Source organism: Somniosus microcephalus, unplaced genomic scaffold, assembly GCF_052327205.1.
Source record: "Somniosus microcephalus isolate GS21.2 unplaced genomic scaffold, FLI_Smic_1.0 unresolved_chr1, whole genome shotgun sequence".
Lineage (NCBI taxonomy): Eukaryota > Metazoa > Chordata > Chondrichthyes > Squaliformes > Somniosidae > Somniosus > Somniosus microcephalus.
Window position 1 is genome coordinate 164,579,683 of NW_028225179.1, and position 27,876 is coordinate 164,607,558.

The 27,876-nt window shown below is 45.2% G+C and overlaps 1 protein-coding gene and 1 long non-coding RNA gene across 2 annotated transcripts in view; one reads left to right on the forward strand and one right to left on the reverse strand.

Moving 5' to 3' along the window:
* The window catches only part of LOC147096464 (butyrophilin subfamily 1 member A1-like), a 44,814-nt gene that overhangs the window by 10,205 nt on the left and 6,733 nt on the right, over nt 1-27,876 (reverse strand). Inside the window, exons 2-6 of the mRNA XM_085975244.1 lie at nt 26,489-26,730; nt 22,871-22,936; nt 22,438-22,785; nt 13,961-14,245; nt 13,663-13,812 (exon numbers count right to left, since the gene is read on the reverse strand). Coding sequence (XP_085831370.1) covers nt 13,663-13,812; nt 13,961-14,245; nt 22,438-22,785; nt 22,871-22,928 — 841 coding nt within the window. The 5' untranslated portion in view covers nt 22,929-22,936; nt 26,489-26,730. The remainder of the gene's footprint in view (nt 1-13,662; nt 13,813-13,960; nt 14,246-22,437; nt 22,786-22,870; nt 22,937-26,488; nt 26,731-27,876) is intronic.
* Nucleotides 275-13,895, forward strand: LOC147096465 (uncharacterized). The gene is made up of 3 exons (XR_015074926.1): nt 275-465; nt 13,364-13,484; nt 13,686-13,895. It is a non-coding gene; the product is annotated as an uncharacterized LOC147096465 (long non-coding RNA).

Sequence of the window (27,876 nt, forward strand, 5' to 3'; positions counted from 1 at the left end):
TGGCTGGTCCAGTTAAGTTTCTGGTCAATGGTGACGCCCAGGATGTTGATGGTGGGGGATTCGGCGATGGTAATGCCGTTGAATGTCAAGGGGCGGTGGTTAGACTGCCTCTTGTTGGAGATAGTCATTGCCTGGCCATTGTGTGCCACAAATGTTACCTGCCACATATAAAACGTGATGGAAAAATCATTTCCCCTTCAAAGTGGGGCTGGAGACTGCGAGTGAAGCAACATACAACTCTCTATCCTGTAAACTTCCACAGTAACTAATTTAAACTGCTGTGTAGAGGGTTTGAACTGTCTCTAACGTGTCTCCTCTTGCAGACTCACTGCGAGCAGCTGAGGAGGAGCAGACCTAGCTGGGAACTGGAGCAGAAAGGGAAAAAAATCCAGGACTCCAAAAAAACAAGGTGTGACATCACAGGACAGCAGGTATAAAGAGTGACACAAGGGAAGGAGCTGATTGGTGAGTAGCTGGTGAGTGTTTTTTGTTAGCAGAAATAAACTTAAAACCTAAGTTAGTTCTTAGTCTATTAAATAGAGGCATGGCAGGGCAGCTCAGTCCTGTGGAGTGCACATCCTGTGCCATGTGGGAAGTCCTGGATGCTTCGCGTTGCCTGGACAACCACATGTGCAGGAAGTGTCGCCAGCTACAGCAACTCGAGTTCTGGGTTTCGGAGCTTGAGCGGCGGCTGGAGTCACTGCGGTGCATTCGCGAGGCTGAGAGTTACGTGGATAGCATGTTTCTAGAGGTGGTCACCCCGCAGCTTAAGAGTGTGCAGGCAGAGAGGGAATGGGTGACTGCTAGACAGAAGAGGACCACCAGGCAGGTAGTGCAAGAGTCCCCAGAGTGCATCGCGCTCTCCAACCAGTATTCTGTTCTGAGTACTGGTGACGGCGATGGTTCCTCTGGGGAGTGCAGCCAGAGTCAAGTCCACGGCCCCACGAATGGCTCAGCTGCACAGCGGGGGGGGGGGGGGGGGGGGGGGGGCGGGGAGGAAAAAGAGTGGAAGAGCAATAGTGGTAGGGGATTTGATAGTTCGATAAGGGTACGGTAGCGTAGTGGTAATGTCACTGGGCTAGTAATCCAGAGGCAGTTGGGGAATTTAAATTTAGTTCATTAAATAAATCTGGAATAAAATTATCGTTTAATATCAGGAAGGGTTTTGATAGAGTAATTAACGAGAAACTGATTGCAATGGTTGAAGGGTTGGTAACCAGAGGACACAGATTTAAGGTACTTGGCAAAAGAACTTATGAGGAGAATTTCTTTTTACACAGCGAGTTATGATGATCTGGAATGCGCTGTCTGAATGGGTGGTGGAAGCAGATTCAATAATAACTTTCAAAATGGAATTGGATAAATACTTGAAAGCGAAAAAAAATTCAGGGCTATGGGGAAAGAGCAGGGCAGGGGGCGGGGAGTGGGACTAATTGGATAGCTCTTTCAAAGATGGGCCGAATGGCCTCCTTCTGTGCTGTATCATTCTAGGATTCTATGATCCCTTTGCTCCTCAACCCCACCCAGACCCGCACCCTCCAAGTAATAAGTGACCTCCCTATTCTTCCTACCAAAATGTAATACCTCACATTTATCTGTGGTGAATTTCATTTGCCAATTATTGCCCATTCTGCAAGTTTAGTAATGTCTTCCTGTAATTTGTTGCAGTCCTCCTCAGTATTGACTATCCCCTTCCCAATTTGGTGTCATCCCCAAATTTAGAAAATTGGATGTCAAAAGGGAAAGTCTTGCATGGTGGCTGGTAGGCAGCGGAGGGAGGCAGCTGGGAAAAGAGCTCGTCTGAACATGGGGGACAAGCGAGGGTGAGAGAGTGGGGGAAATTTGAGCCCATCTCTATGACCACCTCTTTCCCCTCCTTGCTGCAAAGTGGCAGGCGGGGGGTGGGGGACATTCATCCTGTGATAACATTTTAAAGTAGGATGTTAACATTTATTAAAGTTTTATGATATAAAAATTCATACAAAGTTGATAAAAGTTTACAATATTTGGACTCTGTTTTAAAAACAATAAATTAAATGTTTGCACTTGTACAGTTTTAGTGGGGGAGGGTTTAAACTAAAATGGCAGGGGGTTGGGAACCTGAGCAGGGAGACAGAGGAAAGGGAAACAAGGGTAAAAGCAAAAGATAGGAAGGAGAAAAACAAAAGTGGCAGTCAGAGAAATCAACGGTTTAAATCAAACATGGCCACAGTAAATAATAATTCTAATAGGTCTAAGAGCGTTAAAAAAACAAGCCTGAAGGCTTTGTGTCTTAATGCGAGGAGCATTTGTAATAAGGTGGATGAATTGGCTGTGCAAATAGAAGTAAACAAATACGATTTGGTTGGGATTACGGAAACGTGGCTCAAGGAAGGCCAGGACTGGGAACTCAACATCCAGGGGTATTCGATATTCAGGAAAGATAGGCAAAAAGGAAAGGGAGGTGGGGTAGCATTGCTGGTTAAAGAAGGGATTAACACAATTGTAATGAAGGATATTAGCTCTGATGAGGTGGAATCTGTATGGGTAGAATTGAGAAATACTAAGGGGAAAAAACCGTTAGTGGGAGTGGTTTATAGACCTCCAAACAGTAAGGCGCAGGTTGGGGATGGCATTAAAAGGGAAATTAAAGAAGCGTGCAATAAGGGCACAGCAGTCATCGTGGGTGACTTTAATCTACATATAGATTGGGCCAACCAAGTTAGTAACAATACTGTGGAGGAGGAATTCCTGGAGTGTTTACGGGATGGTTTCCTGGACCAATATGTCGAGGAACCAACCAGAGATCAGGCCATCTTAGACTGGGTATCATGTAACGAGAAAGGATTAATTAGCAATCTTGTTGTATGAGGCCCCTTGGGTCGGAGCGATCATAATATGATCAAATTCTTCATTAAGATGGAGAATGAAGTAGTTGACTCGGAGACTAGGGTCCTCAATTTAAATAAAGGAAACTACGATGGTCTGAGGAGCGAGTAGGATTGATTGGGGAATGGCACTCAAAGGGTTGACGGTGAATAGGCAATGGAAAACATTCAAAGACTGAATGGATGAACTACAGAGTTTGTTCATCCCAGTTTGGCATAAAAATAAAACAAAAAAGGTGACCCAACCGTGGCTAACAAGGAAAATTAGGGATAGCATAAGATCCAAGGAGAGGGCATATAAATTGGCCAGAAAAAGCAATAATCCTGAGGATTGGGAGCAGTTTAGGATTCAACAAAGGAGGACAAAGGGATTAATTAAGAAAGGGAAAATAGAATATGAGAGTAAGCTTGCAGGGAACATAAAAACTGACTGTAAAAGTTTTTATAGATATGTGAAGAGAAAAAGATTGTTGAAGTCAAGCGTAGGTCCCTTGCAGTCAGAATCGGGGGAATTTATAATGGGGAACAAAGAAATGGCAGACCAACTAAATACATATTTTGGTTCTGTCTTCACAAAGGAGGACACAAATAACCTCCCAGAGATGCCGGGGAACATAGGGTCTGATGAAAGGGTGGAACTGAAAGAAATCAGTATTTGTAGGGAAATGGTGTTAGGAAAATTGATGGGACTGAAGGCCGATAAATCCCCAGGGCCTGATAATCTACATCCCAGGGTACTTAAGGAAGTGGCCCTAGAAATAGTAGATGCATTGCTGGTCATCTTCCAGAACTCGATAGACTCTGGAATGGTACCCATGGTCTCCATGGTACCCATGGTACAAACCGCGCATCAAAAGAGAGAGAACATCAATGAGAGCAGTGAAAGTATGGCCAGAGGGGGCAGTATCGGAGCTTCAGGATTGCTTCGAACGCACTGATTGGGGCATGTTTGCCCACAATGACATCGAGGAATACGCATCCACAGTGCTATTCTACATCAACAGCTGCGTCGAGGTCGTCACGACCCACAAAAATATCAGGTCATACCCCAACCAGAAACCCTGGATGAACGGAGCGGTCCGCTCACTGTTGAAAGCACGCGACGCAGCATTTAAATCTGGCGACGTGGCGGCTTACAGTGCAGCTAGGACCAACCTAAAAAAGGGTATCAGGACTGCCAAATGGAGGATCACTTCCGCAACAACTCAGATCCCCGGCGCATGTGGCAAGGCATCCAGTCCATCACTGACTACAAGGGCAAAAACACCATGCCCCCGGTCAGCGACGCCTCCCTTCCGGAGGAGCGTAACAACTTCTACGCTCGCTTCGACAGGGACAACAAGGAGCCGGCTACCAAAGCCTTGCCACCCCCGGAAGACCAGGTGCTCACTCTGTCGACCTCCGACGTAAGGGGCGCTCTACGCAGAGTGAACACACGAAAGGCTACTGGACCGGATAGCATCCCTGGACGGGTACTCAAGGAATGTGCTGATCAGCTGGCTGATGTCTTCACCGCCATCTTCAACCTGTCATTGGCCCAGGCAGTAGTCCCTACATGCTTCAAGACCGCCACCATCATTCCTGTGCCTAAACAAGCGGCTGTGACGTGTCTGAACGACTATCAACCTGTCGCACTCACACCCATCATAATGAAGTGTTTCGAGAGACTGGTCTTAGCCCACATCAAAGCCAGTGTTCCTGCCTCCCTTGACCAACACCAGTTTGCCTATCGGGCAAACAGATCAACGGAGGATGCAATCACAACTGCTCTACACTCGGCACTGAATCACCTAGATGGTAAGGAGACCTACATCAGAATGTTGTTTATAGACTACAGCTCAGCATTCAACACTATCGTCCCCAACAAGCTGGCCACCAAACTCCAAACTCTTGGCCTGAACACTTCCCTCTGCAACTGGACCCTGGACTTCCTAACAAACAGACCCCAGTCTGTCAAATTAGGTAACCACACCTCCCCCCCCCTGACCCTGAACACGGGGGCCCCACAAGGATGTGTGCTGAGCCCCCTCCTCTACTCCCTCTTCACCCACGACTGTGTGGCTGTTAATGGTTCCAACATCATCATCAAGTTCGCAGATGACACCACGGTAGTAGGCCAGATCACCAACAACGATGAGTCAGCCTACAGGGAGGAGGTCCAGCATCTCGTGAAGTGGTGTGCCGACAACAACCTGGCCCTTAACACCAAAAAAACAAAGGAAATAATCGTGGACTTCAGGAAGTCCAAAGGCGGAAGTCACACCCCCATCCACATCAATGGGGCGGAGGTGGAAAGGGTGGCCAGCTTTAAGTTCCTCGGAGTCCACATCACGGAAGACCTCTCCTGGTCCCTCAACACCTCCTCTCTGGTGAAGAAGGCCCAGCAGCGCCTATATTTCTTGAGGAGGCTGAAGGGATGTAATCTGTCACCCCCGATCCTCTCTAACTTCTACCGCTGCACTATAGAGAGCATCCTGACAAACTGTATCACGGTATGGTACGGCAGCTGTAGCTCCCATGACCGGAAAGCCCTGCAGCGGGTAGTCAAAACTGCCCAACACATTACCGGCACCCGGCTACCGACCATAGAACATATATATCAGAAACGCTGCCTACGGAGGGCACGGTCCATCATCAAAGACCCTACCCACCCCAGCCACAGTCTGTTCGCCCTCCTACCATCTGGAAGACGCTACAGATGCATTTGCACCCGTACGACCAGATTTAGGAACAGCTTCTTTCCCAGGGCTGTCATCCTACTGAACTCCACAAATAAACACTAAAGCCTGCACATCTGCCGATGCACTTTATTATGGTCATATTTATGCTAATATATATGTACAAATGTATGTTGAAATGTTTAAGTGTCCTAATCCAAATTGTACACTCTCGGGAGCCGCAAGCCTACATTTCGTTGTACTGCACTTGTGCACTAACAATGACAATAAAAGTTGATTTGATTTGATTTGATTTGGATTGGCAGGTAGCTAATGTTACCCCACTATTCAAAAAAGGTGGTAGAGAAAAGGTGGGGAATTATAGACCGGTAAGCTTGACATCGGTAGTGGGGAAAATGCTAGAGTCCATTATAAAAGATGTAATAGCAGAGCACTTGGAAAGCAGTGACTGGATCGGACAAAGTCAACATGGATTTACAAAAGGTAAATCATGCTTGATTAATCTACTGGAATTTTTTTGAGGATGTAACTGGTAAAATAGATAAGGGAGAACCAGTGGATATGGTGTATTTGGACTTTCAGAAGGCTTTCGATAAGGTCCCGCATAAGAGATTAGTGTGCAAAATTAAGGCACATGGGATTGGGGGCAAGGTATTGACTTGGATAGAGAACTGGTTGGCGGACAGAAAGCAAAGAGTTGGAATAAACGGGTCGTTTTCCGAGTGGCAGGCAGTGACTAGTGGGGTACCGCAAGGATCGGTCCTAGGACCCCAGCTGTTCACAATATATATTAATGATCTGGACGAGGGAATTGGATGTAATATCTCCAAATTTGCAGACGACACAAAGCTGGGTGGGCGTGTGTGCTGTGAGGAGGATGCCGAGAAACTCCAGTATGATTTGGACAGGTTGGGTGATTGGGCAGATGCAGTATAATGTGGATAAATGCGAGGTTATCCAAACTGGTGTCAAAAACAGGAAGGCAGATTATTATCTGAATGGCAATAGATTGGGAGAAAGGGAAGTGCAACGAGACCTGGGTGTCCTTGTGCACCAGTCGCTGAAGGTAAGCATGCAGGTGCAGCAGGTGGTTAAGAAGGCAAATGGTATGTTGGCCTTCGTAGCGAGAGGGTTCAAGTACAGGAACAAGGATGTCTTGCTGTAGTTGTGCAGGGCCTTGGTGAGACCACATCTTCAGTATTGTGTGCAGTTTTGGTCGCCTTATCTGAGGAAGGATGTTCTTGCCATGGTGGGAGTGCAGCGAAGATTCACCAGACTGATACCTAGGATGGCAGGAATGACGTATGAGGAGAGATTGGGTTGATTGAGCTTATACTCGCTGGAGTTTAGAAGAATGAGAGGGGATCTCATTGAAACTTATAAAATTCTAACATGACTAGACCGACTTGGTGCAGGAAGGATGTTCCCGATGGCCGGGGAGTCCAGAACCAGGGGTCACAGTCTAAGGATAAGGGGTAAGCCATTTAGGACAGAGATGAGGAGGAATTACTTCACCCAGAGAGTGGTGAACCTGTGGAATTCTCTACCACAGAAGGCAGTTGAGGCCAATTCATTAAATATATTCAAGAAGGAGTTAGATATATTTCTTAAGGCTAAAGGGATCAAGGGATATGGGGAGAAGGCAGGGACAGGGTACTGAATTTGGATGATCAGCCATGATCTCATTGAATGGCGGAGCAGGCTCGAGGGGCCGAATGGCCTACTCCTGCTCCTATCGACTATGTTTCTATGCTTCTGTGAAATGTGAAGTTATTCACTTTGATAGGAAAAGTAGAAAAGCAGAGTATTTTTTAAGTGGTGAGAGATTAGGAAATGTTGCTGTTCAGAGGGACCTGGGTGTCCTTGTACACAAATCACTGAAAGTTAACATGCAGGTACTGCAAACGATTAGGAAAGCAAATGGTATGTTGGTCTTTATTACAAGAGGATTTGAGTATAAGAGTAACGACGTCTTACTGGAATTATGTAGGGCCCTGGTGAGACTACACCTGGAATATTGTTTACAGTTTTGGTCTCCTTACCTAAGGAAGGATATACTTGCTATAGAGGGAGTGCAACGAAGGTTCACCAGACTGATTCCTGGGATGGGGGGATTGTCCTATGAGCAGAGATTGAGTAGACTAGGCCTATATTCTCTAGAGATTAGAAGAATGAGAGGTGATTTCATTGAAACATACAAAATTCTTACAGGGCTTGACAGGGTAGATGCAGAGAGGAAGTTTCCCCTGGCTAGAACCAGGGGTCACAGTCTCAGGATAAGGGGTCGGCCATTTAGGACTCGGATGACGAGAAATTTCTTCAGAGGGTGGTGAATCTTTGGTATTCTTTACCCCAGAGGGCTGTGGAGGCTCAGTCGTTGAGTATATTCAAGACAGAGATCAATAGATTTTTGGATATTAAGGGAATGAAGGGATATGGGAATAGTGCAGGAAAGTGGAGTTGAGGTAGAAGATCAGCCATGACCTTATTGAATGACGGAGCAAGCTCGAAGGGCCAAATGGCCTAACTCTTGCTCCTATTTCTTATGTGTATTTGGGCACAAATCAGGAGGAAATTCCGAGCTCAAGAGAAACACCATATTCTTTCCCCCGCTCCGAACCACTAGACAAGGCAGAGGAGGGTTTGGTTTTATGTTTTATCAAATCGAACAATGCAGCAGGCAGTATATAATGCTGGATCCTGGAGTGCAGTTAGAGCACACATTATTCTCACCTCTAAGTCAGAACACTATAAACTCAGGTGATTAACTAACAGTTATGGGTGAGGGTGAAGTGTTACTTCTTGCAAACATGGAATGAATATTAAAAGAAAATGCAAAATTCACACACTTACTGCCAGCTTTATCCATCGCACATTTCTAATTCACATTTAGAATGGAAACTGTCTGTGTAAACTCGTCACGCTGTAATTACACCCTCCAACCAGTGGAGGCGCTGCAGCAAATCCACTGGCAGGAGGAGGAGGAACAACATGGCAAGTTTACATTATAAATGTTGACTGTAGGAATTTATATTGGAAGTAGAAAAATAAGGACAGGATGTATGATGTCACAGAAGGGATTGAATTCATTTAGCATCAGGTGTGGTAGTGTAGTGGTTATGTAACTGGTAATGTCAAGAAATGGATTAATGATCCACAAGTTCAAATCCCATCTTGGACTGTTGTAAAGCTGAAGTTCCCTGGATGGCGAAAGAGATAGAGAGAGTAAGATGAAGCAGAAAAAGAGCACGTATGACAGATGTCCGGTTGAGAATACAATTGTGAATCAGACTGAATATAGAAAGTTGAGAGGGGAAGTGAAAAAGAAAGTAAGAGTGGCAAAGAGAGAGTATGAGAATAGATTGGCAGCTAACATAAAAGGAAATTCAAAAGTCTTCTATCGGTATATTAAATAATAAACGGGTAGTAAGTGGAGGGGTGGGCCAATTAGGGACCAAAAAGGAGACCTACGCATGGAGGCAGAGGGCATGGCTGAGGTAGAAAATGAGTACAGGAAACTCTCGATTTACCAGCACCTACATCACCGGAAATCTCTGTTAACCGGCAAAATTCAGGAGTAGGTTCAGGTAAGTTTTACTTCATATTAGTGGCTGTTCCTGGATCTGTGGCCGTGTAACCGGGGATCCTGCACCTATGCAACAGGGATGCCTGGATCTGTGGCCGTGTACGGGGCTCTCGTACCTTTTACTATACCTCTCTGTAATCCGGACTTATGATAAACCGGCACCACACCGGTCCCGTCGGTGCCGCATAAAGAGAGTTTCCTGTACTTTGCAACTGTCTTCACCAAGGAAGAAGATGCTGCTAAAGTCATAGTGAAAGAGGAGGTCATGGAGATACTGGATGAGATAAAAATTGACAGAGGAGGTACTAGAAATGCTGTCTGTATTTAGAGTTGGCAAGTCACCAGGACCGGATGGAATGCACCCTAGGGTGCTGAGGGAAGTTGAGGAGGAAATCGCGGAGTCACTGGCCATAATCTTCCAAACCTCCTTAGATACAGGGGTGGTGCCAGAGGACTGCAGAATTGCAAATGTTACACCCATGTTCAAAAAAAGGGTGCAAGGAAAAACCCAGTCAGTTTAACCTCGGTAGTGGGGAAGCTTTTAGAAACAATAATCAGGAACAAAGTTAACAGTCACTTGGACAAGTGTGAATTAATTAAGGAAAGCCAGCATGGATTTGTTAAAGGCAAATCATTTTAACTAACTTGATCGAGTTTTTTGATGAGGTATCAGAGAGGGTCGATGAGGGCAATGCGGCTGACGTGGTGTACATGGACTTCCAAATGGTGTTTGATAAAGTGCCACATAATAGGCTTGCCAAAAAAGTTGAAGCCCATGGAATAAAAGGGACAGTGGCAGCATGGATATGAAATTGGCTAAGTGACAGAAAAGAGAGTAGCGGTGAACGGTTGTTTCTTGGACTGGAGGAAAGTATACAGTGGTGTTCCCCAGGGGTCAGTACTAGGACCACTGCTTTTCTAGATATCTATCAATGACTTTGGTATACAAGTTCAAAATTTGCAGATGACACAAAACTTGGAAGTAGAGTGAACAGTGGAGAATAGTGATAGACTTCAAGAGGGCTGGATAGACAAGCTGGTGAAATGGGCGGACACGTGGCAGATGAAATTTAACGCAGAAAAGTGCTAAGTGATACGTTTTGGTAGGAAGAATGAGGAGAGGCAATATAAACTAAATGGTACAATCCTGAAGGGGGTGCACGAACAGAGAGACCTGGGGGTATGTGTGCACAGATCGTTGAAGGTGGCAGGGCAGATTGAGAAAGCGGCTAAAAGCATACGGGATCCTGGGCTTCACAAATAGAGGTATAGAGTACTAAAGCAAAGAAGTTATGATGAACCTTTATAAAACACTGGTTCGGCCTCAACTGGAGTATCGTGTGCAATTCTGGGCACCACACTTTAGAAAGGATGTGAAGGCCTTAGAGAGGGTGCAGAAAAGATTTACGAGAATGATTCCAGGGATGAGGGTCTTCAGTTACGTGGATAGACTGGAAAAGCTGGGGTTGTTCTTCTTAGAGCAGAGAAGGTTGAGAGGAGATTTGATAGAGGAGTTCAAAATCATGAGGGGTCTAGACTGAGTGGATAGAGAGAAACTGTTCCCACTGATGGAAGGGTCGAGAACCAAAGGGCACAGATTTAAGGTGATTGGCAGAAGAACCAAAGGCGACATGAGGAAAAACCTTTTTTGCTTAGCGAGTGATTATGATCTGGAATGCACTGCCTGAAAGGGTGGTGGAGGCAGATTCAATCGTGGCTTTCAAAAGGGAATTGGATAAGTACCTGAAGGAAAACAATTTGCAGGGCTACGGGGAAAGGGTGGGGGAGTGGGACTAGTTGAAGTGCTCTTGCAGTGAGCCAGCATGGGCTTGATGGGCCGAATGGCCTCCTTCTGTGCTGTAACCATTCTATGATTCATCTACAAGACCTGGTTTGATTCCTTCTTCTTAGGCAGTCCCTCGGAACCGAGGATGACTTGCTTCCACATTAAAAATGAGTTTGCAGGTGACTGATGAGTCCAATACGGGACCTACATTATCTGTCACAGGTGGGGCAGACGGTGGTTGAAGGGGCAGGTGGGTGGGGTGCTTGGGTTGATGCACGCTCCTTGCGCTTGGCTTCCACTTGCTCCCGAAGAGACTCGAGGTGTTCGGCGCCTTCCCGGATGCTTCTCCTCCACTTTGTGCGGTCTTGGGCCAGGGATTCCCGGGTGTTGGTGGGGATGTTACACTTTTTCAAGGAGGCTTTGAGGGTGTCCTTGAAGTGTTTCCTCTGCCCACCTGGGGCTCTCTTGCCGTGCCGGAGCTCCGACTAGAGCGCTTGTTTTGGGAGTCTCGTGTCGGGCATGCAGACAATGTGACCTGTCCATCGGAACTGATCGAGCGTGGTCAGAGCTTCGATGCTGGGGATGTTGGCCTGAGCAAGAACACCAACGTTGGTGCGCCTATCCTGCCAATGGATTTGCAGGATCTTGCGGAGGCAGCATTGATGGTACCTCTCCAGTGCTTCGAGGTGCCTGTTGCACATGGTCCATGTATCGGAGGCATACAGCAGGGCAGGTATCACTGCTGCTCTGTAGACCATGAGCTTAATGCCGGGTTTGAGGTCCTGGTCTTCAAACACTCTCTTCCTCAGGCAACCGAAGGCTGGACTGGCATACTGATTGCGGTGTTGGACTTTGTCGTTGACGTCTGCCCTTGTTGACAGTAGGCTTCCAAGGTATGGAAAGTGGTCCACGTTGTCCAAGGCCTTGTCGTGGATTTTGATAATCGGGGGCAGTACTGTGTGGCGGGGCAGGTTGGTAGAGGACCTTTGTCTTACGGATGTTTAGAGTAAGGCCCATACTCTCGTACGCTTCGGTGAAGGTGTTGACGATGGTTTGGAGTTCGGCCTCCGAGTGAGTGCAGACGCAAGTGTCGTCTGCATACTGTAATTCGACGATGGAGGATGGGACGACCTTGGATCTGGACTGGAGGCTGAACAGTTTCCCGTTTGTTCTGTAAATTAGCTCCACTCCAGTGGGGAGCTTACTGAGGGTGAGATGGAGCATTGCAGCAAGGAAGATCGAGAAGAGCGTTGGTGCAATGACACAGCCTTGCTTGACCCTGGTTCATATGTGAATTGGGTCTGTGGTGGAACCGTTGGTCAGGATCACGGCTTGCATGTCATCGTGAAGCAGGCGGAGGATGGTGACAAACCTTTGAGGGCAGCTGAATTTGAGAAGGACATTCCATAATCCCTCATGGTTGACAGTGTCGAAGGCCTTTGTGAGATCAAAGAAGGCCATGTACAGCGGTTGGTGCTGTTCCCTGCATTTCTCTTGTAATTGACGTGTGGTGAAGATCATGTCCATTGTGCCCCTTAGTGGGCGGAATCCGCATTGCGACTCTGGGAGGAGCTCTTCGGCCACTGGGAGAAGGCGATTGAGGAGGATTCTTGCGATGACTTTCCCTGTGGCAGACAGCAGGGAAACCCCTCTGTAATTACCGCAATCGGACTTGTCACCTTTCTTGAAGATGGTCACAATTACGGCGTCTCTGAGATCCCCTGGCATGCTCTCCTCCTTCCAGATAAGAGAAATGAATTCATGAATTCACACCAGTAGTGCTTCTCCGCTATGCTTTAGTGCCTCGGCGGGGATTCCATCTGCTCCTGAGGCCTTGTTGTTCTTCAGTTGTCGGATGGTCTTTTCAACCTCATGCCAGGCTGGGGTTGTGCTGCGATGGTGGCGGGTAGCATGCTGCGGGATGGAGTTGAGGACACTCACGTCGAAGACAGAGTCGCGGTTAAGAAGATCTTCGAAGTGCTCCTTCCAGCAGGCACTGACTGCCTCTCTGTCCTTGATGAGTAACTCTCCGTTCTTGGCCCGCAGTGGGTTAGGGCCTTGGGTGCTTGGGCAGTAGATGGTCTTGACTGCGCTAAAGAATCCACGTTTGATTACTTACTACTCAACCCCCTCCCAGCACCCCCGACACACTCATATCCCGCTCCACCTGAAGATTTCTTTTGGTTTTGACTTCACGTGTGGAATGTCCGCGGGAGACTGAGTAGTCTTAAATACATGTTTAAATTTAACTGAAATAGCAAACGAAGGAATTACATACAACACAGTTAACCATTCCTCCTAATATCACTGACAGCAATTTCAGGGCTGTTTCTGTTCATAGCATTTCTAGTGCAGCAAGCATCAGTTTTTCAAAATGATGGAAAATGTGTATCTAAAATGTAACCTGTTGTAAGTTCACATGTAAGGATTTTTTCCTGTGTGTTAGGTGGCGTGAAGCAGGTTGAGCTGGAGGTATCCAGCACAGAGAGACTGTGAAACTCCACTGGAATATGGAACAACAATTCAGAGTTCTGCAGCCCAATGCAGGCTGTCCCAATCCCGGATCAGTAAGTGATGGTTTGTACTGTGATGTACTTTAGTGAAATGGAACACAGTGATATTAAATCACTGTTACTGCGAGATTATGGATTCTCTTATTCTGTACAATTATAAGAAAAAATGATTTTCTGTATATTTCAGTGTTTACACAATTCAACATTTTAAACACTTTTTGTAAGATGTTACCTTTCCATTCTTTCCATGTATAGAAAACACCGTTCCATCGTTCTAACCAGTAGAGAACAGCGGCAATTATTAGAATAGCAGTGAGAAGTGTGAATATCCAGAAAGCCACACTCCATCCTGAAACTCCCATCTCCTGAGGGAAAAACTCATCTGTAAATAAACAAACAAACTTATTTGTTGTAGAACTAAGATACCATTGACATGTCAAACAATAAATCTATCAGACTGATGAATGTGTTCATGTGAATATTTCATACACATGTCATAAACCCTCTGTTGAGGAGGGCTCGTCACTGACCTGCTATCTCAATAATCCCTTCTCTTTCCTCGGAGAGCAATCTGTTCCTTATCAGACAGGAGTAACTTTCCCGAAGATCCTTTGTGATGTTGATGTGACTTTCGATAGTGACAGCTCCGCTGGACTCTGCTGTATTCAGGGTTTGAGACAGTGCAGAAATGTTCAGTCCATCTGTGTATCTCCAGGATACCTCAGGGGCTGGGTACCATCCACTGGATTTACACACAAGACTCCCCCCTCGCTCATGGAATCCTTCAACATGGATCTCAGGATGACTCCCAGACACTACAAATATGGAAAATAAACTGCATATTATTTTATTCTACCAATATATCTATTGGATAAATACGGTCCATGCAGTGTGTAATTATTGAAAGGGATGGTTCAGGAGAGGATTTTTAATAGGGTTTTGTTCCAGAACGGATCACTGTTCTTGACCTCTGCCATCAGTTGGTACAGATGTGGGACTGGATCTAAATTGTGATAATTGCAGTGGGACGTACACATGCTCAAAAATAACCAGACTGAAGCTAGCGTAAAATACCGTCACCTTTTGGTATTCTGTGGCAGAATTGCCTCTATACTGTTCACATGTGAAGTTGTCGGTGAATTATCACTAAAATTAAAGCTACTATCTAACGGAAATGTTCAGTTTTGCTGAGGATGTTAAGAGTCACTGTGTTGTGACTGAAGCCACATCTTGGCCAGTGCAGGTCTGAGTGACAGATTCTCTTCCCTGAAGATTTGTTTTTACAACAACACACGGTGCCTGTAAATGTCAGTGGTGATCACATTTTTTTTGGTCCTGGCCCACAAATTAATAGATTTACTGAATTCAGTTTCAATAACTGTCTTGGAGAGAGGGTGGGCGGGGGATTTGAACTCTCAACCTCTGGTTACCAGACCAGTACATAAACACCAGACAGATTCACTCAGCTCTTCGCTGAACAGAATGTTATGGTTTACCAGAGAAAATAATGTTTATTTCAGTGGAATAATCCATTTACTTTCACAATAAACTACAAATTCATGCTCACTGGCAGAAACATTAATCTGTGCTTATTAACAAACTTTTATATTTCAGATTCTGATGTGTGTGACTGGAAGGATGAATGAGGAGAGGCAATTAAAAAAAAAATAGTACAATTTTCAAGGGGGTACCGAAATAGAGAAACCTGGGGTTCACATACGCAAATCCTTTGAGGGTTGCAGGACAAGCTGATAAGCCTGTTAAAAAACCATACGGGACCCTTGGCTTTATGATTAGAGGCAGAGAGTACATAAGCAAGGAAGCTATGCTAATCCTTTATAAAACACTGGTTAGGCATCAGCTGGACTGTTGTGGCCAATTCTGGGCATCACACTTTAGGAAACATGTCAAGGCCTTGGAGCGTGTGCAGAGGAGATTTCCTAGAATGGCACCAGGGATGAGGAACTTCAGTTATGTGGAGAGACTGGAGCAGCTGGGATTGTAATAAGGGAACAGCTATAATTATGGGGGATTTTAATTATCATATTAACTGGACAAATCAAATTGGGCAGAGCAGCCTTGAGGAAGAGTTCATTGAGTGTATTAGGGATGGGTTTCTTGAGCAGTATGTAACTGAACCGACCAGGGGGCAAGCAACCTTAGATTTGGTCCTGTGTAATGAGACAGGATTAATTAAAAATGTCCTAGTAAAGGATCCCCTTGGAATGAGTGACCATAACATGGTTGAATTCCATATTCAATTAGAGGGTGAGAAGGTTGGATCTCAAACAAGCGTGCTGAGCTTGAATAAAGGAGACTATGAAGGTATGAGAGCGGAATTAATTAGAGTGGACTGGGAAAATAGATTAAAGGGTAAGACGGTACATGACCAGTGGTGTACATTTAAGGAGTTATTTTACAACTTCCAAAAAAAATATATTCCACTGAGGAAAAAAGGGTGTAAAAGAAAAGATAGCCATCCGTGGCTAAGTAAAGTAATTAAGAATAGTATCCGACTAAAAACAAGGGCATATAAGGTAGCCAAATCTAGTGGGAGGATGGAAGATTGGGATGTCTTTAAAAGACAGCAAAAAATAACAAAAAGATTGATTAAGAAAGGGAAGATAGATTATGAAAGTAAATTAGCAAAAAATATAAAAACAGACAGTAAAAGTTTCTATAGTTATATAAAAAGAAAAAGGGTGGCTAAAGTAAATGTTGGTCCCTTAGAGGATGAGACCGGGAAATTAATGGTGGGAAACATGGAGATGGCAAAAACACTGAACAATTATTTTGTATCAGTCTTTACAGTAGAGGACACTAAGAATATCCCAACACTGGACAAACAGGGGGCTCTAGGGGGGGAGGAACTAAATACAATTAAAATCACTAAGGAAGTGGTACTTGGTAAAATAATGGGACTCAAGGCGGATAAATCCCCTGGACCTGATGGCTTGCATCCCAGGGTCTTGAGGGAAGTAGCGGTAGGGATTGTGGATGCATTGGTAATAATTTTCCAAAACTCACTGGACTCAGCAAAGGTCCCGGCAGATTGGAAAACTGCTAATGTAACACCCTTATTTAAAAAGGGTAGTAGGCAGAAGGCTGGAAACTATAGACCGGTTAGCCTAACATCTGTGGTTGGTAAAATGTTAGAGTCCATTATTAAGGAGACAGTAACGGGACATTTGGATAAACATAATTTAATAGGGCAAACTCAGCATGGTTTCATGAAGGGGAAGTCATGTTTAACAAATTTGCTTGAGTTTTTTGAGGAAGTAACATACAGGGTGGATAAAGGGGAACCAGTGGACGTAGTGTATTTAGACTTCCAAAAGGCATTTGACAAGGTGCCACACAAAAGATTATTGCTCAAGATAAAAAATCACGGGATTGGGGGTAATATTCTGGCATGGGTGGAGGATTGGCTCTCTAACAGAAAGCAGAGAGTTGGGATAAATGGTTCGTTCTCAGATTGGCAACCAGTAACTAGTGGTGTTCCGCAGGGGTCAGTGCTGGGTCCCCAACTCTTTACAATCTATATTAACGATTTGGAGGAGGGGACCGAGTGTAACATATCAAAGTTTGCAGATGATACAAAGATGGGACGGAAAGTAGTGAGTGAGGAGGACATAAAAAACCTGCAAAGGGACATAGACAGGCTAAGTAAGTGGGCAGAGATTTGGCAGATGGAATACAATACTGGAAAGTGTGAGGTTATGCACTTTGGCAGGAAAAATCATAGAGCAAGTTATCTTAATGGCAAGAAACTGGAAAGTACTGTAGTACAAAGGGATCTGGGGGTCCTGGTGCACGAAATTCAAAAAGTTAGTATGCAGGTGCAGCAAGTGATTAAGAAGGCCAATGGAATGTTGGCTTTTATTGCTAGGGGGTTGGAATATAAAAACAGGGAGGTATTGCTGCAGTTGTACAAGGTATTGGTGAGGCCGCACCTGGAATACTGCATACAGTTTTGGTGTCCATACTTAAAAGACATACTTGCTCTCGAGTCAGTACAAAGAAGGTTCACTCGGTTAATCCCGGGGATGAGGGGGTGGTCATATGAGGAGAGGTTGAGTAGATTGGGACTCTACTCATTGGAGTTCAGAAGAATGAGAGGCGATCTTATTGAAACATATAAGATTGTGAAGGGGCTTGATCGGGTGGATGCGGTGAGGATGTTCCCAATGATGGGTGAAACTAGAACTAGGGGGCATAATCTTAAAATAAGGGGCTGCTCATTCAAAACTGAGATGAGGAGAAACTTCTTCACTCAGAGGGTGGTAGGTTTGTGGAATTTGCTGCCCCAGAAAGCTGTGGAAGCTACATCATTAAATAAATTTAAAACAGAAATAGATAGTTTCCTAGAAGTAAAGGGAATTAAGGGTTACGGGGAGCGGGCAGGAAATTGGACATGAGTCTGGGTTCGGAATGGTCATGGCCCTGTGGGTAGTGGAGCGGGCCCAGGGGCCGTGTAGCCTTGTTCTGCTCCTACTGTGTTCTAATTCTGTTAGATTTCAGGAGATGGTTTTATTCCTGTTCCTGGCTGGGGTGGAGATCGCCTTTACAGAAGGTAAGTACTGTAGAAAATATAGGGACAGAGTGATCTCCTGGAAGAATTTCGATCGCCTAGATGGGTCGGAGAGGAATTTCCCAGATTTTTTTCTCCCAAATTGGCCATTGGGTCTCTATCTGGTTTTTCGCCTCTCCCGGGAGATCACATGGGTTCGGGTGGGATGGAGAGTGATAGAAGATTTGAGGTTAGGATCAGATCAGCCATGATCTTATTGAATGGTGGAGCAGGCTCGAGGGGCCGATTGGCCGACTCCTGCTCCTATTTCTTATGTTCTTATGTTCTTAGGCCAAAAAAGGTTATGGGGGAGATTTGATCGAGGAGTTCAAAATTATGAAAGGTATTGTTAGAGTAAATCAGGAGAAACTGTTCGCACTGGCTGGTGGGTCAGTAACCAGAGGACACAGATAGAAAGGTAATTGGCAAAATAACAGAGGGGAAATGAGGAGAATTTTTTTTTTTTTACGCAGCGAATTATGATGTTCTGGAATATAGAAACATAGAAGATAGGAGCGGGAGTAGGCCATTCGGCCCCTCGAGCCTGCTCCGCCATTCAATGAGATCATGGCTGATCATCCACACTCAGTACCCTGTCCCTGCCTTCTCCCCATATCCCTTGATCCCTTTAGCCTTAAGAAATATATCTAACTCCTTCTTGAATATATTTAATGAATTGGCCTCAACTGCCTTCTGTGGTAGAGAATTCCACAGGTTCACCACTCTCTGGGTGAAGAAATTCCTCCTCATCTCTGTCCTAAATGGCTTACTCCTTATCCCTAGACTTTGATCTCTGGTTCTGGACTCCCCGGCCATCGGGAACATCCTTCCTGCATCTAGTCTGTCTAGTGCGGTTAGAATTTTATAAGTTTCAATGAGATCCCCTCTCATTCTTCTAAACTCTAGCGAGTATAAGCCCAATCGACCGAATCTCTCCTCATACATCATTCCTGCCATCCTAGGTATCAGTCTGGTCAATCTTCGCTGCACTCCCTCCATGGCAAGAACATCCTTCCTCAGATAAGGCGACCAAAACTGCACACAATACTCAAGGCGTGGACTCACCAAGGCCCTGTACAACTGCAGCAGGACATCCTCGTCCCTGTACTCAAACCCTCTCGCTACGAAGGCCAACATACCATTTGCCTTCTTAACCGCCTGCTGCACCTGCATGCTTACCTTCAGCGACTGGTGCATATGGACACCCAGGTCTCGTTGCACTTCCCCTTCTCCCAATCTATTGCTGTTGAGATAATAATCTGCCTTCCTGTTTTTGCCACCAGAGTGGATAACCTCGCATTTATCCATATTATACTGCCATGCTTCTGCCCAATCACCCAACCTGTCCAAATCATACTGGAGTTTCTCAGCATCCTCCTCACAGCACACACGCCCACCCAGCTTTGTGTCATCTACAAACTTGGAGATATTACATCTAGTTCCCTCGTCTAGATCATCATTAATATATATTGTGAATAGCTGGGGTCCTAGGACCGATCCCTGCAGTACCCCACTAGTCACTGCCTGCCACTCGGAAAAAGACTCATTTATTCCAACTCTTTGCTTCCTGTCTGCCAACCAGTTCTCTATCCAAGTCAGTACCTTGCCCCCAATCCCATGTGACTTAACTTTACACGCTAATCTCTTATGCGGGGCCTTCTGAAAGTCCAAATACACCACATCCACTGGTTCTCCCTTATCTATTCTACCAGTTATATCCTCAAAATATTCCAGTAGATTAGTCAAGCATGATTTACCTTTTGTAAATCCATGTTGACTTTGTCTGATCCAGTCACTGTTTTCCAAGTGCTCTGCTATTACATCTTTTATAATGGACTCTAGCATTTTCCCCACTACCGATGTCAGTCTTACCAGTCAATAATTCCCCATTTTCTCTCTACCACCTTTTTTGAACAGTGGGGTTAAATTAGCTACCCTCCAATCCATAGGAACTGTTCCAGAGTCTATAGAATTTTGGAAGATGACCAGCAATGCATCTACTATTTCTAGGACCACTTCCTTAAGTACCCTAGGATGTAGATTATCAGGCCCTGGGGATTTATCGGCCTTCAATCCCGTCAATTTCCCTAACACCATTTCCCTCCAAATACTGATTTCATTCAGTTCCTCCCTCTCATTAGACCCTATGTTCCCCGACATCTCTGGGAGGTTATTTGTGTCCTCCTTTGTGAAGACAGAACCAAAGTATGTATTTAATTGGTCTGCCATTTCTTTTTTCCCCCCATTATAAATTCCCCTGATTCTGACTGCAAGGGACCTACGCTTGACTTCACCAATCTTTTTCTCTTCACATATCTATAGAAGCTTTTACAGTCAGTTTTTATGTTCCCTGCTAGCTTACTCTCATACTCTATTTTCCCCCTCTTAATTATTCCCTTTGTCCTCCTTTGCTGAATCGTAAACTGCTCCCAATCCTCAGGTTTACTGCTTTTTCTGGCCAATTTATATGCACTGTCTGAAAGGGCGGTGGAAGCCGATTCAATAGAAACTTTCAAAATGGATTTGGATAAATACTTGAAAAGGAAAGGATTGCAGGGCTGTGGGGAAAGAGTAGAGGAGTGGGATTAATTGGAGAGTTCTTTCAAAGAGCCGGCACAGGCACAATGGGCCGAATGGCCTCCTTCTTTGCTGTATGATTCTATTATTCTATAAAACCAGTTTTCCTGTATTAAAAAGGTATTTAAACATCTGGTTCAATGCACAAGTGTCAATGTTTCCTGGTTAATCCCAATATTTAGGCCGGAAAACTGCTCCCATGAGGCATCAGCAGATAATGGAGAATGTGAATGTTTGGAATTTGTCTCTTTCTATTTTCTCCAGATCATTTGAAGCTTTTTTTGTGAGGCCTCATTTTGATATTGTTGCTGAACGGGTGTGAAGGGCCAAGGCCCAGCCAGGAGGCCTCCACCACGGTACAGAACAGACTAGAGAGGATGACAATCATGAAGCTGTGATCAGGGGAGGCCACACTTGAGTTTTTAAAAGCCGTAGATTGTAGGAGGAGGAGAAAGCTGAGGGAGGCGAGGAGTTCGGCAGCTCTGCAGTCCTGGGAAAGAATGAGTTACAGTCAGACTCAGAGGGTGACTCGGACTCCAACACGGTGAGGATCTGAAATCAGCTCAGGCTAAACACACTTGACCCTCAATGGATTAAGAAAGAGATTGAAGTGAAATAAGAGGAGAAATGGCTACAAATCCTGCAGGGAGAAAGGAGAAAGAGATTCACTGGGATGAATATAGGAATGTGCAGGAACATGTTCAGCAGGTGATGAGAAGGGCCAGGAGAGAGCTCGGAAAATGCACAGCAGCTGAAGTGAAACATTACAGTAAATAAACCTCAGTCCTACAACAGTGACAGGAATGTCAGAGAATCAGTGTAAACCATAAATGATTCAAACAGTATCAGAACTGGGGGCAAGCACAAAATAGGAAATATTCTGAATTATCATTTCCTTGAAGTAATCATAAGGGAAAATGAGCAACATTCTCCCCCACCACCCCCCGAACTAAATAGCTAAAAACAGTAGACTACAGGTCAGAGGAAGCCACAATCAAACTGCACGGTGCTCCGCTCAGAGCCCACCTTGAATACTGTGTCCAGTTCTGGCCACTGCGAAACAAGGGAGACATTTCAACACTGGAGGCAGATCAGAGAAGATCCATCAGACTCATCCCCAGTGATGGGAAAAGACTGGAGAAACCTGGGATTTGCACCTGGAAAGGAGGCTTCTGAGCGGGGACCTCGTCGAGGTAGATATAGGTAGTTAAAGGAACGGAAAAGGTAAAGTTGAAATATTACTTTAAATTGTGAGAGTGGGACAAGTGAACACAGGTTCAAACTAGTAAAGGGTAAATGTGAGACTGGTAACAGCCAGTTCATCAAACAAAGAGTGATCAACACATGGAATGGACTCTGGACAGAGTGCTGGAGGAGAAAACCCTGGAGAGGGTTAAGAAACAATTGGAGGTCCAAGTTAGGGTCTTTCTGGTTCAATTAAGATGGGCCAAATGGCCATCCTAATCCGTAATTATCTTGTGATCCAGGGAGGAGGAGGAGGGAATCTCAGGCCGTGAGATAAAGTGTTGGTCCAGAGTCCCAGTGACACGTTCTACAGTGAATCTACACCCACAGTGAGCACTGTACAGATTGAGATGTAGAAGATCCCCAGTGTTCCTGAGACTGATTGTTCAGAATGAGAGTGAACGGATCGAGCACGGTTTCATTCCCTCCACAATCCAATCACATACGGAACATTAACTCCATGTACTCAAACTGAAGCAGCAATAGCAGTTAAGAATCAATGTTGTATTCTCTGTTTATAAATTAATTAAACAGACATTTTACACAGGGTTGTAAATTTCTGAATAATTTTTGGTGACCATATTCACAGATTCAGTTCTCTGTATCAATACCTACCGGCTACTGTTAGTTCTGCATCTCCTGCATGTCCCCAGGAACTGGTGCTCACGCTGCATGTGTATTTACCCTCATCAGAGATACGGACATTGCTCAGACGAAGAGAGATATTTCCCCGAATCAATTTGTCCTTAAAGAGTTCACTCCTTCCAAGGTAGTTGCTTGACTTTGCACGAAAGAGTCCATTTTTAATTAAGACTACTGTTTCAAGGGTATCTGCTTTTAACCATTCCAGTTCCATATTCAGAGGGTCCAAGCTCGGTGTGACCCGACAGTTCAGTGTGACGCTACTACCCACCGTCACTAGTACTGGGCTGTCTGCACCGGTCACTTCGAAGTCTCCTGTAACTGAAGAATGAATAGCATTTAAATACTGTCACAGCACACATTATACAGATAATCCAGACTTCCTGCCTTTAACCCAGTCTCTTACCTGCTGCTGTAATCTGAATCTGTAACAATAGGAATGACGCCAGTAAGCGATTCTCCATTGTGGACCCTGTAAATTAGATCAGAGTTACCTGGATCAGCCACCCATTGTTTTCATGCTGCATTATTAACACCCTTTTCATATCACTGACAATAATTTTCATATCTTGGTGTGATAGGAAGAAACAGCTGGATGCTGTAACAGGAAGAAGGCAGGGCTGGTATTCCAGAAAGATAAAGAGAACAGGCTGAAGAACTCTTTACATTCAAACCTGTCTGGGCGGCGAGTAAGATTTCTTTAAAATAACAGCGTGACTCTGATGTTTTATTTCAGTGTGTTGCGTTCTATCCAGTAATCAGTGCTGCTCACTGATCAGAGTAATAAATGAATGACTATAGGAACAATAGGAAGGAGACACTGCAGGAATGTGTGGGGATCTATCCAGTAATCAGTGCTGCTCACTGATCAGAGTAATAAATGAATGACTATCGGAACAATAGGAAGGAGACACTGCAGGAATGTGTGGGGATCTATCCAGTAATCAGTGCTGCTCACTGATCAGAGTAATAAATGAATGACTATCGGAACAATAGGAAGGAGACACTGGCCTTGGAGAAAGTACAGTGGTGACTGACCGGGGTGAGCTGTGGGACGAAGGGACTCAGTCACCCTAAGAGACTGGGTGATTTCAGGTTCTGTTCTCTGGAGATACAGTTAGAGGATGATCTGATCAATGTGTTTAATATAATGACGGGAATGACAAGGGTAGACAGGGGACGAGTTTCTGACTGCTGGGGATTCGAAAACAAGGGGCAATCTTACAATAGAAATAAACAATTAAAAGCAAGTCTATGGGGGAAAAATTCACACAAAAGGTGCTAGAATGAGGAATATATTGTTCCAGAAGGACATAGCCACAGAATTAGGTGAGGTGTTTAAAAGGCAGATAGTTACTTACCTAGTGAGGATGGCAAGATATGGAGAAACAGGGGAAAATTGAGATTAAAAAGATATTATTGCTAACAAAATGGTGGAGCAGGCTCAGTGAGCTGAATGGCACTGCCGACCTGGATTCTGGTCTGTAATTTTCTGTGTGACAGAGGGAAATATTTAAAGTCTTCTACCTGTTCAATCCAACCTAGCTATTTTTGTCTGGGGCCAGCTGAAGCCCAAGATCTTGAATTGAACAGCACCCTGTGTTTTCTGTAGATTTGTACCGTATTTCACTGCGGGACAATGAGGAAAAGCAGACACCATCACGTGAGCGGGTTGTCCAATTTATGAATGAAGCCAAACTCCAACACTTCAGAAACAAAAAAAGAATATCCTGGAAACAGCAGATGAGGCAGCTTCTGTGGAGAGAAACATAGAGATAGGAACAGGAGTAGGCCATTCGGCCCTTCGAGCCTGCTCCGCCATTCAATGAGATCATGGCTGATCTTCGTCTGAGATCATAGCTGATCTTACCAGTTCAGTACCCCGTCCCCGCCTTTTCTCCGTAACCCTTAATCCCCTTAGCCTTCAGAAATATATCCAATCCTCTCTTGAAAATATTTATTGAATTAGCCTTCACAGCCCTCTGTGGCAGGGAATTCCACAGGCTCACCACTCTTTGAGTGAAGAAATTCTTCCTCATCTCTGTTTTAAATGATTTGCCCGCTATTTTTAGACTGTGGCCCCTGGTTCTGTGCTCCCCGGCCATTGGAAACATTCTCTCTGAATTCAGCCTGTCCAGGCCTGCCATAATTTTATATGTTTCGATGAGATCCCCTCTCAATCTTCTAAACTCCAGTGAGTACAAGCCCAAACTATTTAATCTCTCTTCGTAGGTCATTCCCGCCATTCCAGGTATCAGCCTGGTGAATCGCCGTTGCACTCTTTCCATGGCAAGAACATCCTTCCGCAGATGGGGCGACCAAAACTGTACACAATACTCCAGATGCGGTCTCACCAGCACCTTGTACAGCTGTAGTAAGGTATCCCTATTCCTATACTCGAACCCCCTTGATATGAAGGCCAACATACCATTTGCCTTCTTGATCGCCTGTTGCACCTGCATGCTCTCCTTCAGTGACTGGTGCACAAGAACACCCAGGTCCCTCTGCACTTCCCCATCTCCCAATCTATTGCCATTTAGATAATAATCTACCCTCCTGTTTTTACCCCCAAAGTGGATAACCTCGCATTTATCCACATTATAGTGCATCTGCCACGTATCTGCCCATTCCCCCAACCTGTCCAAATCGCACTGCAGCCTCCTGACATCCTCATCAGAGCCCACCCCTCCTCCTAGTTTAGTGTCGTCAGCGAATTTGGAAATATTGCATCCAATTCCCTGATCCAGATCATTTATATATATTGTGAACAGCTGGGGTCCCAGGACAGATCCTTGCGGCACCCCGCTGGTCACTGCCTGCCACTCCGAAAACGAGCCGTTTATTCCAACTCTCTGTTTTCTATCCGCCAGCCAGTTCTCTATCCACGTTAATACTTTGCCCCCAATCCCATGAGCCTTAATTTTGCATGATAATCTTTTGTGTGGAACCTTATCGAAGGCTTTCTGGAAGTCAAGGTACACCACATCCACTGGCTCTCCCCCATCTATTTTACCAGTTACTTCCTCAAAAAATTCCAGCAGATTAGTCAAACACGATTTACCCTTTGTAAATCCATGTTGACTCTGTCCGATCCTTTCCCCATTTGTCAAGTGCTCCGCTATTTTATCCTTAATAATGGACTCTAGCATTTTGCCCACAACCGATGTAAGGCTTACTGGTCTATAATTCCCTGCTTTCTCTCTACCCCCCTTTTTAAATATTGGGGTAACATTAGCTACCCTCCAATCCACGGGTACTGTTCCCGAGTCAATGGAGTTCCGGAAGATGATCCTTAGAGCATCTGCTATCTCCAGGGCCACCTCCTTAAGTACCCTAGGATGTAGTTTATCAGGCCCCGGGGATTTGTCGGCCTTCAGTCCCCTCAACTTACCCAACACCATATCCCTAGAGATACTAATTTCTGTCAGCTCCTCCCTCTCATTAGTCCCTATGTTTGCCGATATTCCTGGGAGGTTATTTGTGTCCTCCTTTGTGAATACAGAACCAAAGTATGAGTTTAATTGGTCTGCCATTTCCTTATTCTCCATTATATATTTTCCCGAATCGGACTGCAAGGGACCGACTTGGGATTTTACCAGTCTCTTCCTCCTGATATACCGATAAAAGCTTTTGCAGTCTGTCTTTATGTTTGCTGCAAGTTTACTTTCGTATTCTATTTTCCCCTTCCTGATTAATCCCTTTGTCCTCTTTTGCTGTATCCTGTACTGCCCCCAATCTTCCGGTCTGGTGCTTTTTTTTGCCAGTTGATATGCCCTTTTTTTTGATTTTATGCTGTCCCTAATTTCCCTCGTTATCCACGGTTGAGTCACCTTTTTAGGTTTATTTTTATGCCAAACCGGTATAAACATGTTCTGGAATTCTTCCATTCTATAGAATAGAGGAGCTGATGCTTCAGGTTTGAACGTTTCTTCACAGAGGAGTTTCTCCATTCCCTCCACAGGTGTTGCCTGACCTGGTGAGTGTTGCCACATGTTTCAGATTTCCAGCATTTACACTTTTTTACCTTTTGTTCCCAAGAATTTCAGTCCGTTTTATTCTCATTGGCCTGGATTTTGCTGAGCATCAAAGGAAAGGCTTTCGCTGATCACCTCACGTACAGTTGCCCAGAGACTTTGTCAGCAGAGATTTCCTGTCGACGGGTGTCTGATCCAGTCTACCGGGGATCTGTGGCATCTGTGAGCAGAGCAAGCGGCAGGGAGGCTCTTCAACCAATCAGATTGTAGGAACCTCCCCGAGACATGCAGACTGCAAAGCAGGAAGTAAAAAACAGGAAATATAAATTACATTTAAATCATTGTACAGGAACGATTGTACAAGCCCTAATTTTTTCATCTGCCTTTAGAGTGAGAATAGTGGGCAATTAGCCTAAGTTCACACCATTACAGTGATCTCTGTGCAGGTTCCATTGGCGAAGACTGCAACAGCGCAGCCTGTGTAGGAGCAGGGTATCACTGACAGCAACTTCCAGATTTCTGCGTTTAACTGCGCATGTGCGGAAGCCAGAGGTTAGTCAGTTTTACCCTGTAATAATAGTGAGCGCCAACAGCCTCGCCGTTATTAGTACGGCAAAACCCGGACCAATATCTCTGCTAAGTGGCTCTGTTTCGAGATACTGTGCAGCAGCGCCATCTATCGACACAGGCGAGTTTTACAGCAACAGAAATTCCTGGGATTCCTTCTATTGAAACAACAGCAGAGTTCTTGTTACTGTAAAACCTTAAAACAGACAGAACAGCTTTCACGAAGAGAACTCCGCTGCATTGGCTGTTGAGCACTTTTTAAAACTATCCGCTAAAGCATAAAAAGGACGGCCCGATTTTGTTTTATCTTCACAGCAAAACTAAATAAAACCCTCCCTATCTCTGTAACCTCCTCCAGCCCTACAAACCTATCTCTGTAACCTCCTCCTCCAGCCCTACAACCCTCCCTATCTCTGTAACCTCCTCCAGCCCTACAACCCTCCCTATCTCTGTAACCTCTTCCAGCCCCACAACCCTCCCTATCTCTGTAACCTCCTCCAGAACTACAACCCTCGCTATCTCTCTAAACTCCTCCAGCCCTACAATCCTTTCTCTGTAACCTCCTCCATCCCTACAACGCTCCACGTCTCTGTAACCTCCTCCAGCCTTACAACCCTCCCCATCTCAGTAACCTCCTCCAGCCCTACAGCCCTTCCTATCTCCGTAATCTCCTCCAGCCCTACAACCATAGCTCTGTAACCTCCACCAGCCCTACAACCCTCCCTATCTCTGTAAACTCCTCCAGCCCTGCAACCCTCCCTATCTCTGTAACCTCCCCGAGCCCTACAACCCTCCCTATCTCTGTAAACTCCTCCAGCCCTACAACCCTCCATCTCTGAAACCGCCTGCAGCCCTACAACCCTCCGTCTCT